Source organism: Acanthopagrus latus, chromosome 20 (assembly GCF_904848185.1).
Source record: "Acanthopagrus latus isolate v.2019 chromosome 20, fAcaLat1.1, whole genome shotgun sequence".
Lineage (NCBI taxonomy): Eukaryota > Metazoa > Chordata > Actinopteri > Spariformes > Sparidae > Acanthopagrus > Acanthopagrus latus.
The window spans coordinates 16,613,618-16,628,775 of record NC_051058.1 but is presented as its reverse complement, the minus strand read 5'-3'; the positions used below and the strand labels follow the sequence as shown (position 1 = coordinate 16,628,775).

Sequence of the window (15,158 nt, the reverse complement as noted above, 5' to 3'; positions counted from 1 at the left end):
CGTCTTTGAAGGTATTTTCCAGAGGAACATCTGGATAAAATGATTTATTACAATGCACAATAAAAAATGAGTTTTAACTTATTTCCCTCGTTGTGACGGTTATTTTATTTCCTGACCCAACAAAAGTCCTTGCTCATTTTCTGTAACACCACACAAATACAACACGAACAGACGAACCTGATGATAAACTTCTTTGTGTTTTTGTTGATGTGTCATACAAACCCAGAAGACGAGTCCATTTTTGATTGTGTAAAGAAACAGAGCAGCAGTTTATGACAACTTACAGGCATATCATGTACTAAATGTGCAAAAAAAAACAACCAAAAAACAGCTACACTTGGATGTTTTATGTTCTTAAATGAAGCCAAATGTTTCCAACAATGCTCTATTGAAAATGTTCAAACTTTAAGTATCAGTGTGTTCATTTGGTTGCCCATCCATGCCTTGCCGTATCCCCTTCACCCTCACTAGGAGGTCATGTTTCTGCCCGTGTCCCGTTTGTTTGTTTGTTGTCTGGTTAGTTGGTTTGTCGCCAAACCCGATTTTCCACGGATTTCCACCCGGATGGGGGATGGATCGCAGCCCAGAGTAGACCCCATTAACTTCTGGTGCAGATCCAGCCATTCTTTTTTTCTCACTTTCCTAAGCATTTCAAGATAGGAGGTGAAGTGTTGGTTAATTTCTCAGGGAATTATGCATGGATGAAAAAAATATAGCCTGTTTTTTTAATGGCCTGCATCCATGAGTGAGCACAATTTGATGGGGATCCAGATGCAAATCCAGACCTGGTGAATTTAAATCCATTTTATCTGATGTCAGAGAGGCTTGATGGAACAAAAGGCGACTGAATGAACTGCATTTGATTCACTTGTACTGAAGAGTCCTTAAAGATTCTGGATTTACCTTCAGCACAGCACTAAATGATCTTGTGCAGTTTTTTTGAAAGACTGCCAACGATAATTCATGGGAGAAAGACAGATGCTCGTCCATGGGGTTCAGCTGTCCCAGCTGGCCTCGTGGTGTGCAGCTACAAATGAAGATGGCCAAACGTTTCTTTTTTTTACTGTATGAAATCATGTCTCAACATTTTTTTGGTGCAACATCTAAAAGCAGTCACGAATGCATTTATGTCTTGTTTTTCACTTGATTGCAGTCGCCTTTCTTCTTCCAGAATACTTCCCCCGATGGGATGCAGAGGAACCTCGCTCCGCACGATAGAGCCCTGACGCAGCCACTTTTCACATGATCTCATGTGATGTGAAGCAGCGGTACGAGACAGAATCATTCATTATGCTTCACAGTCCCATCCAGGACAGCCTTCAACCGTCGTCCTCATTACGCAACCAATAAGCAAGAAAAAGAAGCCAGAAGTGGCCTCCGCCATCGTCCAGTGCCAGCTAATAGCTGCCATAATGGAGGAATGTGACCCCTTCTCACTGGAAATGCCCTGTTAATGGACAGAGCTGATTTGAAAGGAGGCTTTTGTCTCTTGTCTTTGTCTCATGATGGACCAGGGCTTCTGCCACCGCAGATTTAGATTTGCGTGGTTTGATCCAAAGTGAATGTGCCCAGAGTGCCTCGCTTTGCACAGTGATGGAGCTGGGCACAAATCAGAAGTGAGACGTGTGGGAATTATTTGTGTTTTTTGGACTAACAGACAACAGAGCAGATGCGCTTCAGGGCCCCCTAATTTGTCATTTTGATCATTAGCCTCGAATGTTAAGAGTTCTTTCATAGTCCAGCTGTTTTCATCCATCTGAATTTGCGCCGATGTCTTGGAGAAGACAGGCGGCTGCCACAACTGTTTTGGTGAACCTTATTTCATGTCAGCACACATTATTCTGTGTATTTGGATGGCAGATGATCATTAATAACACTGAAATGAGTTATTTAATGCAGAAAAGTTGAATAAGAGGGTAAGGAGGTGATTTACCACCACGACTGTACAACTCCATTGTCTTCACTATGCAAAGTAGCATGAAAATAATTGAATTGTTTATACTTTTTGTTTTTATATTTGAGTTATGGATGTCTTGGATATTTAATTTGACTCCAAATGTGACTATAAGAATGTGTCTTCTCTCCTGCCACCCCAGTGAAGTTTTCCTCCCCCGAAAAACAGCATCAACACAGAGGTCGGGATGGAATAACTTCCATGACGCTGGGATTTATTATTGAGCACTATCTGTTCCAGCACACTAACAGAAAGCCCCTGTCTTTACCGCCCGCTCCCCTCTGCACCTTATCATCTTCCCCAAGCTTCCCCCTGCTTTCTTAAATAAAAAAAGAGCAAAAAGAGATCAGCTCTTTGTAACACCACCACCACCACCAGCCGAAATGTTGAGTACCAGTATAATCAGCATGCGGAGGGGAAATGCTCCTCAGTATTCTTTTTTAGTTCTGTTCACATTTGATCCTGAAGGAAAAAGGAGTTTGGAGAGTGTTTTTCTGAGCGTCATGACACTAGGCTGCACCCCATGGTTCCCTGTATTTCCAAAAAAACGGTGTCAGGAAGCAATTGGATGTGCTGGCTGTGACTTTAACTTAAGTCTCCGTGCTGGAAGCATACGGGAACCTTTTTTAATGCTACTCTTTCATTTTTTTCGGAGGCAAAAAAGCTCTCAGGAGCCTCAGCCTCAGCCTGCATGTGGACATCCCTGCCTGTTTTCTGCTTGTATTCTCGCTGTGAAGTGGTGGTGCAGTGCAGAGTGCACACGCTGAAGAGGGCACATGAGTTGAGCCACAGCTTTGTTTCCATGCACCTTCCACTGGTCCATATAGAGTAATCTGATGACGAGGTGAGGCTGGACCGGCTGCTTGTGATTCTCATGAATATATTTGCTGCTGGTATTGTGATTCTTGGTGTGTTTGTGTGTGTGTGCACAGAGGACACAACGTCCAATTTTTAGCTGGATTTGCAAGTCTGATTTTCTTTTTTTTCTCCCCTTCACACACTGCTTCTTTCAGCTTTACTCTGACTGTAACTACAACATGCATCCATAGTAGCATCTGTGACTGAGGGCTGTGCACAATGCATAATTCAAATTTTACCCCCAGTGTGGGCTGCCTAGTGCCTGTGCTGCCTAACGAGCCCATTGGGTCAAGTTGAGCATGAAATACCAAGAGAGAGTCCGGAAATCAAATGGCTTGCTTTCAAAATAAGACACCAAGTTCACGCTTCGTGTGCCTCACCCACAAAGTCTTGTTTAAGCTGGACAGAGGTTGTTCCTCAATGTACAGATTGTAAAAGAATGTGATTGTGATTTTGGGCTCTGGAAATAAAATTGATTTGAATTGATTTGAACGTCTGTAAGACTGTACAGGAAAAAATATATGTATACATGTAAAGACATCTGTAATCTTGACTTGACCTTTTTGACCACCACTTCAAAGTAAGAGTGGATGAGCGACTTTTATTTTACAGCCAACAGCTTGAAACACATTTTCTGCAGATATTCAATTTGTAGTAACACTGAACAAAGAAATCCTCACATTTGAGAGGCTAGAATGAGTGAATCGATTGCTTTATTGTGGACTTCAAGCTGGGTCTGACGGTGAAAACACAACAATGGCAACAGACCACAGAACAAAGGTCAAATCATTCTATTGTGTAGCTCACGATCGGTCAAATGAGCAAATACATAGATATAAATTCAACAAAATAAAAACAAGGAAAAATAAGAACAGCCTATGTAGTTAGAATGCAACATTTTTTTGTTGTTGTTGTTGTTTCGAGCTTTTATTTTGAAGGCTGGAACCGGATACCGCGCCCCGATCGTTTCCGGTAACTTGACGCAGCTTCTTTAAGGAGACGCCGCTCATCGTAGGTCAGCGTTAGGACCCCGCGGCGTCGTCTCACTGAAGCACATGGTCCCCACTCATAAGACAACACTTCTCTCCAGTAATTGTGCTGGAATTGGTGTCGTTCCAGTGTGGCGACAGAGACGCAGCGGCTTGTGTCCTCTCTGTCACTGTTTCCTCACTTTTCTTCCCCTCACGCTTCTCACTTTCTCCTCAGCGCGGTGCGTCTGTAATCCTCTCCGAATGGGGAGAGCGCACGGACTTGGATCAGCTGTCGTCGGGATTTCCTAAACTAAAGCAGCCCGCTCATATACTTGATCATATTTCAGGAAGTTATTACTTTTTTTTCTCGGGAGAGAGAGAGGGAGAGGGGGGCTGGCTCTCTCTTCTTTTGCACATCAGCTGTTGGAGGGGAACCAGGGGGGTGTTTGTATGATGATGGTCGCGCTGCAGTGAAGAACAGTTGGCCAGTCCCACGTCCACGCTCTCAAGCCGGGCACCATGAATCCCGGGAGCCAGCGGAGGCTGAAGTTTGTTATCCTGACAGCTCTTCAGGCTTTGTGCGCGTCCGTGCTGCTGTGCGACAGCGCGTTCTCCACATCTGCTGAAGGTAAGAGGTGACGGTGCCAGATGCGCCGCGCGTTTTTTCGTGCGTAAAAGTGGTTAAAAAGCTCCTTTTTTTTTTTTTTTTGCGCATGTTGAAATCACATTGTCATTGCTCTGTTCCCTTTCTCTATTCCACTCTGCTGCGTGATCTCCATCCATGCCTGGCTGCATCACATTTTGCACGAAGGCCTTTTGTTAGTCGCACACCGCACTTGCACGTCTGTAACACATGTTGGGGCGAGAGTGCAACGTCTCCACATCTCGCTCCCTCCACCAAATATACAGCAGATCCGTGCGTGGGATCGTTTGAGCTCTCAGTCCATCCAGCGTGCACCTCAGAGGAGAGGAGACGCTGTATAATTGATGATGCTGAAACTCTTTTTTTTTTTTTTTTTTTTTTTTTGGTAATCAGTCATAGCACTGGAGGCGTTTGGCTGGCACTTTCAAGCACACTTCAAACACACTTCACCGATTCAATTATGGATGAATTCTGGGGTTATAGTGGCAAACACTAAATAAAAGTCACATTGTTGGGTTGAACTTTAAGTGGCTATTTAGAAATCAGTATTTTTGCTTTTTGTTTACTGTGTTATCCCAGCAACAGCTGAAAAATAACTCTGGGGAAGTGTTCAGATGTGAGTGTCAGAGTCTGCCCCACACTGTGATTGCTGAAAGCCTCCCTTTGGGCTGCGGCTCATGACATCCCAGTCACCAGCGTTCATGCCCAAGGTGAGATCCAACAAGGACGCCACGCACGGCATGTGCAAAGCCGGTTGGGTTGGAGGGAGCCAGCCCTGCAGAGAATATCTTTTTACATCCAAACACACAGCCGGTCACGTCGCTCGCTGCGGAACCCTGGGAATTAATTACCAGCAAGTGCAAATGTGTAAAAAGTGGGATTCAAAAGCGTGAGGAAGTTGTTCATTTATTCATCAACACTTCAGCAGAAGTTGGCCTTGATGCGTTTCATCCCCTCACGGGGTTCAGACTCGTCGAAAACCATCATCGGCAGTTCATCCGTGTACGGTTGGGGTGAAGTCTGAAAGCTGATCTTGTGCTGGCGGGATGTTTACCTGCTCGGGTGTCATTTGGGATGATTGAGATACGTGGAAGTGCAGGAGATCAGTTAACGTTTTAAAAGACAAAAATAATCAAATGTCGTGGAACGTGAATGCTGAAAACATCAGTGGCAGTTTTGATAATCAATTAATCAAGAAAGATTTGGCCATATGTCAAAGATATCTGTCCCTTGTGTTGCAGAGGTATCTATTTAAGTTAGCATGCTAACCAGATAGCCGCTGTGTCACTTTGTACCTAAAAAGATGAAGATCTCTTAGTACACAACATCAACATGCCTCTGGTGCTCAGAGCTCCCAGCTGGGACCAAGTCTTATACGACTGCTAACTGCATGGCTAACTGAGCTAATTAGCTAACGGAAGCTGCATCTGACATAGTGGCCAAACCATGCAATGAAAACGTCACATGATAACTTATAATGTGAGAGAAGCAGCTGTTCACACAAAATGACTCTGATAAATTGAGTCTGATAACATTCAGAGAGTCGGGATGAACTGCACCATTAGATTATTTAAAGTGTGTACGGGCAGATGAGTAGCTCTGGCTAACTTTGTACCCTGGAAGTCGAAGTTTTCTATCATAGGACTGTGAGCAGGGCCACGCCTCTGACACTGTATCCAGTTCTCATTATACATCCACGCCCAGATGAAAAAGGCTCTCTATTTAGATATAAAGGACTCGTTCTAGGGGACGAAAACACAATGATTTGTAGTTTCAGGTGTTTACAAAAACAGAAACATCAGACAGTAGATCCTGCTAAATCCCCGTAATTCCTATGCATTAATCATTGAGGTCATGTAAGCACGTAAGAATACCAAATACTAAAAGATCATTTCAAGAGGTCGCCATGGACTTTCAGAACCAACTTCTCTGGACTATTTATAGACTAGACGATTGTTTCGATTAATTAAATTAATTAGTTGCTGTTCACTTCACGTTAAAGCGCAATGAGTGGGAATCATTACCGCACGCTTTTACGAGTCTGTCTGCAGACTGTGCACTTTTTGTCTTTGCAGTCAGGAATGTCAAGGCTGCTGAGGAAAAGATGGATCAGTCGAGCTCCATGCAACGTCATGTCGGCATACATATTTCATGACAGCGCTCCTTGAGCAATCTTGTCGGTTTTCCTCTCCTCTGTCTGTCTCGGGCGTCTTTCTGTCCTTGCCAGGGATGGCTTGTGAATGATTTCCTCCGATGGTTGACACACTCAGTGTCAGACAGCATTTACTAGCCAGCTGCACTGCCTCAGCCAACATGACTCTCTCCGCCCGAAGCGCTGCGTGCAGCTTGCGTGCCGCGCGGCTCAGACGAATGAAAGTTGAGCTGACAATGTATTTTTGGACCGTAGTAAAACATTCCTATAGCAAACAGCGTCCTCCCCCAGAGAGACATTATCACAGTGATGTGGCCCATCTCAAGTCGGAGGCATTTAGTGTCTTTCCAGTATGAATGGATTCAGATCTTCCAGATGACTTGTTCAGGGCAGCTGAAACCCAAGAGGCTGGTGAGACGACTTGGCCAATGTGCGCTTCTGCATTAAGACAGATTGATCAACCAGTTGCTGTCCCGCAGTGGGGATATTTATATAGGAGGGAGGAAAATAACTGGACTGCGCTCATGTGGCCTGACCCTACATGTGTTGCATTAATTTCTTCGAAGCTGCCTTGGACTCATTTGACCCCTCCCGACAAAAAGTTTAACGCACGAGCCGAAACCCAACGCCGGCTCTGGACTTTCTCATTGGACTTTCACACCCAGACAGGTCAGAGTTGAGCTCAGCGCAGCTCTCCCGGAGCGTCCTCTTTCTCTGGTCTGGTCAAAGAGCCCAGTTGGCTCAGATATCTGTTGTCAGTGTCGGATCTATCTGGGTTAGTTCACGTCACACCCTATCAGTGTTTTAGAAGAATATCACGCACAGTTATTGAGCCTGCTCTGGTCTGTTCTTGTGTTCTGTTGCAGTTACTTTTCAGTGAAGCATAATACATGAATAAAGCTGATCAGGCTTACGAGGACACTTTATTGATCTGAGCCATATATATTTTTTACATTATTAGTGAAGAAAATGGGCAGCTGGAGGTGACTCTGGACACTGGTTGCAAAAAGTAGTCAGACTGTATGGAAGCTTATGAGAAAATGAGCTAAACTTTCACTTGATTTATTACCTCAATAAACTGTTTCCTAATGAATTTATGGCCTCACTCGCCAGTTTCAAGTCTACTTCAACACAGCATGATGTCCGTTTTCATTTCGTAAAGCAAAGCACCTTCACAAATCGACTGGTGACAGCTGTGTTGCACCTCTGCTTTCCTGCTATGGCACGTCAAAAGGCCTTCTGTTAGAGAGGTCCATCATGGCCAACATCAGTCTCCTTTTAGCACGATTGGATTGGCATATAGACAGTTTGGAGGCCAGGTTGATGCTTTTCAGCTCTTTGACATGTTCTTCGGCCCGTTCGTGAGCAGTTTTTGACACTGCCATCCACTTGGTCGGCATCCATGTGAACGCCAAGACCCAAGGATTCACAGTAAAACATTGCATCGTAACGACATATGATCAGCGATATTCACCTCACCTGTGAGTCCTTTTAATATGGCTCATCAGTGTATTGTTACCATATACTTAAACTGATTGTGTTCCTTGCTACTATAAGATTGAATTTCAGACCTCAGAGCAGTTTTCTCAGATGTCATCTCGTGTCAGATGTTTTGGATGTAATGATTTTCATTGCTAGATTCCTCAAGAACTCGCAGCCATCGCCTTCCACAGAGATTTGAATCCCAGAACTTTTACGCCGTACTTCCAGATAATCTGTCTTCCGGCTTGGCACACTTGGCACCCCCCCCGCCCTTCTTCCTATTCGGCAACGAGAAGGCAAAAGCCACTATATGTGTCCTAACAGGCAATCGCGCTAACAGGAACAAGACCGGTCACCTCCTACCTGGGTGAGTTTCTAACAAATTGGCCCAAACAAAGTTCTCCTGCTGCCAGTTTCTGCTGTCTGCATCTGTCTGAGTTATATTCCACAGGCGGACCTGTGATGTATTTTTAAGTGAAGCAGGCCTAGCGGCACATCAAATGGCTACAGACGAAAGTTTTCAAGTAGAAACCTTGAGCAAAGCAAGATTGTTAAAAGTTTGGGTTGGTTGTTGTCAGATTTTCGTAGCCCAGTGAAGATGGCACTTTCTGTTGCCCGGAAAGCGCTCTCACAAGATGTATTCAATTTACAATGAAGTTAGAGAGCAGAATCAGCAAGTGCCCACGTTTGTACGGAGGCCTGGAGGTGTCATTAGGAAAAACAAACAAACATGGGAGCGACTCATTAATTTAGCAAGAGGAGAGCAAGGAAAAACCTGGACCGTGTATTTTTTTTCACTTCTCCGTGAAGCCTCCCAGAGCCTGGAAAAAATCATGTTTTTAATTTCTGCTTGATGAATGACTGAACAGACTGCAGAAAATAAAATCAACATTAGCGTCACGTAATTTTCTGGTAAATCAACTTATCGATTCATCAAGTAATTATGGTGGAGCTATTGCACTTTCTCATCCACTGATGTCTGTCTTTGTTATAATCCTCGACCTATGCGCCTTTTTAAAGACGCTGTCTCATCTGAGGTAATGAGATGGTTGCTGAAGCGTTCCGTACATCACTCGAGGATCCAGCCCTCCCCTCCGCTTCTTTTCTCTCAGAGTTTCTGCTGTTGCTTGCGGTTCTTATTTTTCTTTGTCTTTCTTTTTTTGGTGTTTGAGTTTACGCCAGACATGTGCTTCCCATGACAGCGAGGAGTTCCAGGACGCTGTAAATGAAATCCATCATAGGGACCGTTTTAACAAGCTTTCACACAGCTCTGCTCCTGAAGCCCGCTGGCTCTGACCTTTGTTGCGAAGGCACACGGGCTCGGCGCCAGGCAAGCCGGCGCAGCCCCTCCACGGCAGGCGGTGGGAGGCGTAACGGTGTCACCGCGCCGGGCGGGGGGCGTAACGGCACCGCTTTCTCGGACAGCATTAACCTCCCACTGAGCCGACGGGAATTTTCGTGCTGCAGGGCCATCTATATCCCATCGTGCAATTATGTGCTGACATCAGGCTGGTGTGACAGTAAATGAGTTCAGGGTACACGGTAGGGGTTGACAGACAGAGATGGAAGACAAAGGAGGCATTTACCAGTAGAGGGAGCCCAGTGTTAAACAGCTTGATAATGACCCTAAAAAAAATGCTCTAAAATAATCGTCCCCACATAAATCCAGCCGTTAACAACCGTCACGGCGGTGGCTTTTGACACACTGCTACCTTATTAGAACTGATTTAAGGAGACCCTCTCTCCGCTTCGTGCCGACTCCTGTTACCATTATGTCACCTTAAAGGTTCCTGTGCTTCCCAGTGCGACCCCTCAGCGTGTCGACATAACGTCCCCCAAGCGGGTCAGATGTTTGCGGTGGAGTCGAGCCAAGATCACCAAGCACTTTTCACCTATGCTCCGTAGTCCCTGTGAACCCTGCGCTCCGGTTCGAGGAAAAACTGACAGGTCCCGCGCCCCAAATATGCTGCTTTCACGTGATTTTCCTACAAGTCATTATTAATCAGTGTACTTTTAAGTCTATAAAATGAGATGCCTGCTCCTCACAAGTTCCCTGTGATGTCACGAAGTTGACAAACTTTTTTTTACAACTAGAGATATCCGAGAGTTTTCTGGGGTGGTCACCAGGGGAAGTGATTAACGGTGACACTTCAAGTGCTCGGCAGGACTAGCTTTGAGTAACAAGGTATCGCCATAACCGATGGCAGCTCTTACCGTGGGCTGGAAGTTGCGCCCGTGACTTGTGCAACGCATCATGCAGGCTAGGAACGGGGTTAGAAAGCTGATGTTAGCGCTTAGTGCAAAGCACCGCTGTAAGAATAAGACTCCCAGAACGATGCGTATCACCGTTCACGAAACAAACCCAGAGAAATTCTTCATTTTTATTCAAGATAACGCTGCGGTTTCCTTTGGTCGCTTGCTGCTGTAACTTCCAGATCAGCGGCAGATGACCCGTCAAGCGGGAGGAAGGAAGCCGGCGAAACGTGACTCAACATCACACAAAGCTTCCATTCATTACCTCCTATGTGAAGCCGAGAGATGTATCAGACAGTGAAGACAACTCCCGTCATCCCACACAACTTCCTGACATCGTCAAACAACTCTTTTGTTTCTGCTGTTTTGACTGACGGATCTGTAGCAGCAGAAATGACATGATGTGCGTTAAAAAAAATACAGCAAGGCTTCCTATTTGAACAGTGGATTTATGCCATTTTTCCTTAATAAATGACTATAATCATTGATGAATCCACCTATAAATGGCTTGACTTATTGTTTCTGCACTAATACAGTAAAATGAATATGTTTGGCTCCTTGGACTGTTGGATGATCAGAACTTCTTGGGTTCTTGGAACTTTAGACTTGAGACTTTTTCACAAATTCCTGACGTCACATAGCCTAAGATTCTTCAGACTAATCAGAAACAGAATCGATAGAACAGTCAATCATGAGAATGATGATAAATCACGGGCGTTGGAGAAGATGATGAAGGAGAAGTGATAAGGGAAGGCGGCGCAGTTCATTGCTTTTGTCTCCAAGGTCATTTATGAAAAAGTCTTTCTTGATGGGTCTTCCTCTGTATCATTCATCATCGTATTCCCAATCACCATTCTGTTTGAATTAGCATAATTTGCCCACTCTGATTGGGGGTAAATTGAATTTCGTGATATGCCTGTCAATCACCCGTTATTAAATGAACAATAGCCATAAACATTACCCAATTTTTTTTTCTCCCCCCGTGGGCTGATGTCAGAGCAAACTTTTGGCCCTGGAAACTTTGCTGGATGGTGTCCCCAGTCTAGTCGGTGCTCTGATTAAAGACATCCACTAAATCTGGATAAGAATGGCTGCTACATGCTCTTAATGCAGAAAAAGTGCTCGTTTTATTAGATTTGTTTTATCAAGAGCACATTTCCATATGGAACCGGGGAAAAGAGCCACATGTTTTTTTGTTTTGTTTTTTATGCCTTTTTCTTACCTTTGTTGTGTCATCGTCCTGCTTGAAACAGGCCAAATTAAACTCATCACTCTGCTCCTAATGAGTCCCACATGCTCTTATTTCAAGCACAGCTCCTTGTCTCGAGGTTTGTGTAACCAAACATTGTCCAGCTGTGTCAAACAACGCCGAAGTCATCTCAAGTGTGTCTCCTCCGCGCTTGCTTTCGTACCGTTCGAGGGTTTGTGTTCGTCAAAGGGCCTGATTCCAGCTGCCACGGGCGATGTTTCTCATGTTTTTCTCCATCTGACATGTTTTCAAGATCGGAGAGAGAGCGCCGTCAAAGTGACTTTGGAGGGTGTCCTTGTGTGCTTTTCCTGCGCTGGCAAAGGGTGACTGTAATTAGGGGAGCTCTTTACTGATGTGTGCGCGTACGCGGAGCCCCTGCGTCCCATCTCAGCGAGGACCCGTGCACGTGTGGTGGGTGGGGTTGGGTGGGTGGGGGCGGGGGTGTGTTGGGGGGCACGGCCTCATCAAGCACGCAGATGAAAAGAACAGCATGCCATTTGTGTCGGAAAAGCAAAGATTGTTATGAATGCATTATTTCATGGTTGCCTGTCGAGGAGTGATTTGCAGTCGGTATGCGAGAAGCAGGCTCTGGGGTTTAATAAAGTCCAACAGTTGTTGGTTTGTGGTGGTGGTGGTGGTGGTTGGGGGGGGGGGGGGGGGGGGGGGGCGTTGCGAAAAGGACAGAAAGGAAGGACGTCTTGAGATCTGCGAAGAACTGAGGGAAGGTCATCTGATTCCTGGGACCAGCAGCTCTTATAGGCTGTGGAGAATGCATTAAGTTGATAGTTGGCTGATAAAACAAGGGAATGATTCACGTTGGAATACCGTCAGGAAGCAGGAAGCTGCCCCAGTAAGGACTGATTGAGTTCTCCTGTCCATGGCGATTGTTGTTGACATTGAAACAGCAAGTAAAAGTTAAAAAGGTAAAAAATAAGACCATCAAAACAGTAAAAAGAACCAAATAATAAAACATAAGCAATAATAGCCTTTGGTTGAGTCAGAGTCAGAGAATCCTAACTAAACACTGAAACGAAATGAACAAGAAAAATGAATCCTGAACTCGATGTGAAGCAGATAAGATGGTTCTCATGTGAGTCACACAAAAAGTGGAAAAGTTGAGGAGATTATGCCGTCTTAATGCTGTTAATGCTTTATTTTCCCCGCAACTTAGACATCTGTTGACTCACATGTCACCAGATCAGTAACCAACCTGGAGGTCAGAAGCTCTCAGAGGGGTTTTGAGATGCTGTGTATAGTGCGGCGATGTTGTGCATACAAAACGATGTGTTCGAGGTTCAAGGTTGATTTATGTGTCAGTCTACAACAATGAAATGCGGGTCGTAGTCCTTTCATGCCATGCAAGGAAAACCTTTGAGCCTTTGAGCAGGAGCTTTTTGTTAGCCTGGTGGTGCAGCATCAGATACTTATTCTGTATCTTTTGTCAGGCTGCATCAGGGTGATCAGGGTGAATTATATGTGCTACTAGTCTTATTTTTTCTTTGTCTGTTTGTAACCAACAAGTGTATGCAGCCAGAGATTACAGGCGACAAGAGGTCTCAAACTCAAAAGGGACCCACTGACCTCGGCCACAAGTTTCTAACCTTTTGTCTTGTGTTCTTACTTTTTGGATTGTTTCATTATGATACAGATTTATCTTGTGACCCCTTGGCCACCTAAATTCCCAGGTTAGGAACCTCAAAAAAGCCCTCTCCAGTGTCAAAGTTTGATTCTTCCATTCTGGGCTGCTGTATAAATGTGAATGTGAATGAGTGAAGAGAACCCCCTCCTTCTGTATTTCAAGCAAACATTTGCTTTTTCTAGCTTCTCATATGTAAAGATATCCTGGTTTTCATTTATGAGAGTAAAATGAATATTAATATATAATGAGAATAATATTCAATTGCACTAAACCAAAACAAAACACAAATTATTGATATCATATTCCATTTTATGCCCATGAATCCCCCTAAATCCTACGCATTGGACCTTTAATCCACGTCTGGTGTGAATACGCTACACCTACTGTTGAGGTCTAACCAGCCGATCATGTATTACACTGTGTAAAACAGAAAAACATCGGCCGTACATACGGAGCACATAATAGGTTTTGTTATTTTTTCTTAACAACACGGCGAGGGAGAGCCAAGTTTATCACTTCATCCAGCCGGAGGCCTGGATCACATTTCAGTCGCCCCACACGTGAACAAACGCCTACAGTCACATTTCCACGCACGCAGACGCACAATCCTCCAACCCGGCATCGGGTTTATTAAGGCCATATAAACGGGCACAAACTCTCCTTGTGTACGCCGGAGCGTAAAGGGAGCCAATCGCGGGGCCAGAAGCTTGGCTTTATTAAAACCCCTGTTTACACTCCCCTTTATTGAACGTATAAATAAGGCTTTGGGTTCTGGTGCCACTTTTACCGCTCCCTCACTGCTCCCGGTGGCTCTTACAGCATCTGAAGTAACAAAAGCCACTTACACAGAGCGGGCGCACCGCGGGCCCCGCCACGCTGTCACAGCTTTCGCCGAACGTCGCCTCTCCCGAGCATGTGGAAAGAAAAAAAATGACCCACCAGACTATTTTTTCCACTAATATAGCGCTGTTTATAGGCGGGAATTGAACCTCGTAGCGGACCACATTAACAAAATGGTTATTCACTCACAGGGCTTTGAAGTCGCTGTCTGGTTGTGAAAAAAGTCTTCAAAAGTTGATGTGGAGCATGCCGCAGAAAAGGCGGCAGCTCCATCTGTGTGTGTGTGTGTGTGTGTGTGTGTGTGTTAATTTCATGACCACCTTTCTCTGTCAAAACTTCTTTTCCTCCCCCCTCCTCCTCCTCTCGTCTGTTGTGTTTATCCATCCGTGCTCTCACCAAGGTTGCCATGCGTTCCCTTACTCAGCATGCCACACCTCCCCCAGACAGACGGTGGTGGTTTTTCGAGGACTAATGAGGGGCGGGATGCCTCTCCCCTGCTCTTGTGTGCGTGATGCCGTCCCGTCCTTGCCCGAGCCTGCTTCTCATCATCGGGCGGAGAGGCTTGGACGAGGACTGCTGAGCTGGTCACCTCTGGCTCTCCGCTATCAGCCGGGGCGGCTCTGTGATGAACACCAGAGTGGTCGGCTTCCCCCCCTCAGAGGAGAACCAGAACAAAGCTCAGCTGGGGAGCACTCTGCCTGACCTGTGTTATTAATGCCGGATAATAAGCAGACTCAGCAATTTAGCCGGGGTGAGTCATGCGCAGAGAGACAGGAGAGGATGTGGAAGACCCTCGCATCTGCTGCTAATAATGACCGCCGATGAGTGTTTCCCCGGAGTGTGTTTTGTGTTTATAAGTGTTTGAAATGCGGCTCGAAAATTAAGAAGTAAAAAGTTTCAAAACATACATAAATTATTCCCAGGGCCACACGCACAACTTTTTTCTCACAAGTCTCGCTGACATCATCCCCACCCACCCCCACCCCCACAAGACTAAATCTGTTCCCCTGCTGTGTGGAAACGCTCAATGGAGCGCCAGTGGAAGACAACCGAAAACAAGCAAACATTTGATTTAGGATGTTTGCGCTGAAACAAATGGTTCTAACAACCCCCGCTG

The 15,158-nt window shown here is 45.3% G+C and overlaps 1 protein-coding gene across 3 annotated transcripts in view; it reads left to right on the top strand.

Moving 5' to 3' along the window:
- The first annotated feature begins 3,606 nt into the window (after window positions 1-3,606).
- The window catches only part of LOC119010399 (disintegrin and metalloproteinase domain-containing protein 12-like), an 83,988-nt gene continuing 72,436 nt past the window's right edge, over window positions 3,607-15,158 (top strand). For 2 of the 3 annotated variants that reach the window (XM_037082523.1, XM_037082521.1), the window contains exon 1: window positions 3,607-4,411. In XM_037082523.1, the coding sequence (XP_036938418.1) occupies window positions 4,303-4,411 (109 nt within the window). In that variant the 5' untranslated portion in view covers window positions 3,607-4,302. The remainder of the gene's footprint in view (window positions 4,412-15,158) is intronic. The other variant, XM_037082520.1, reaches the window with a different exon arrangement.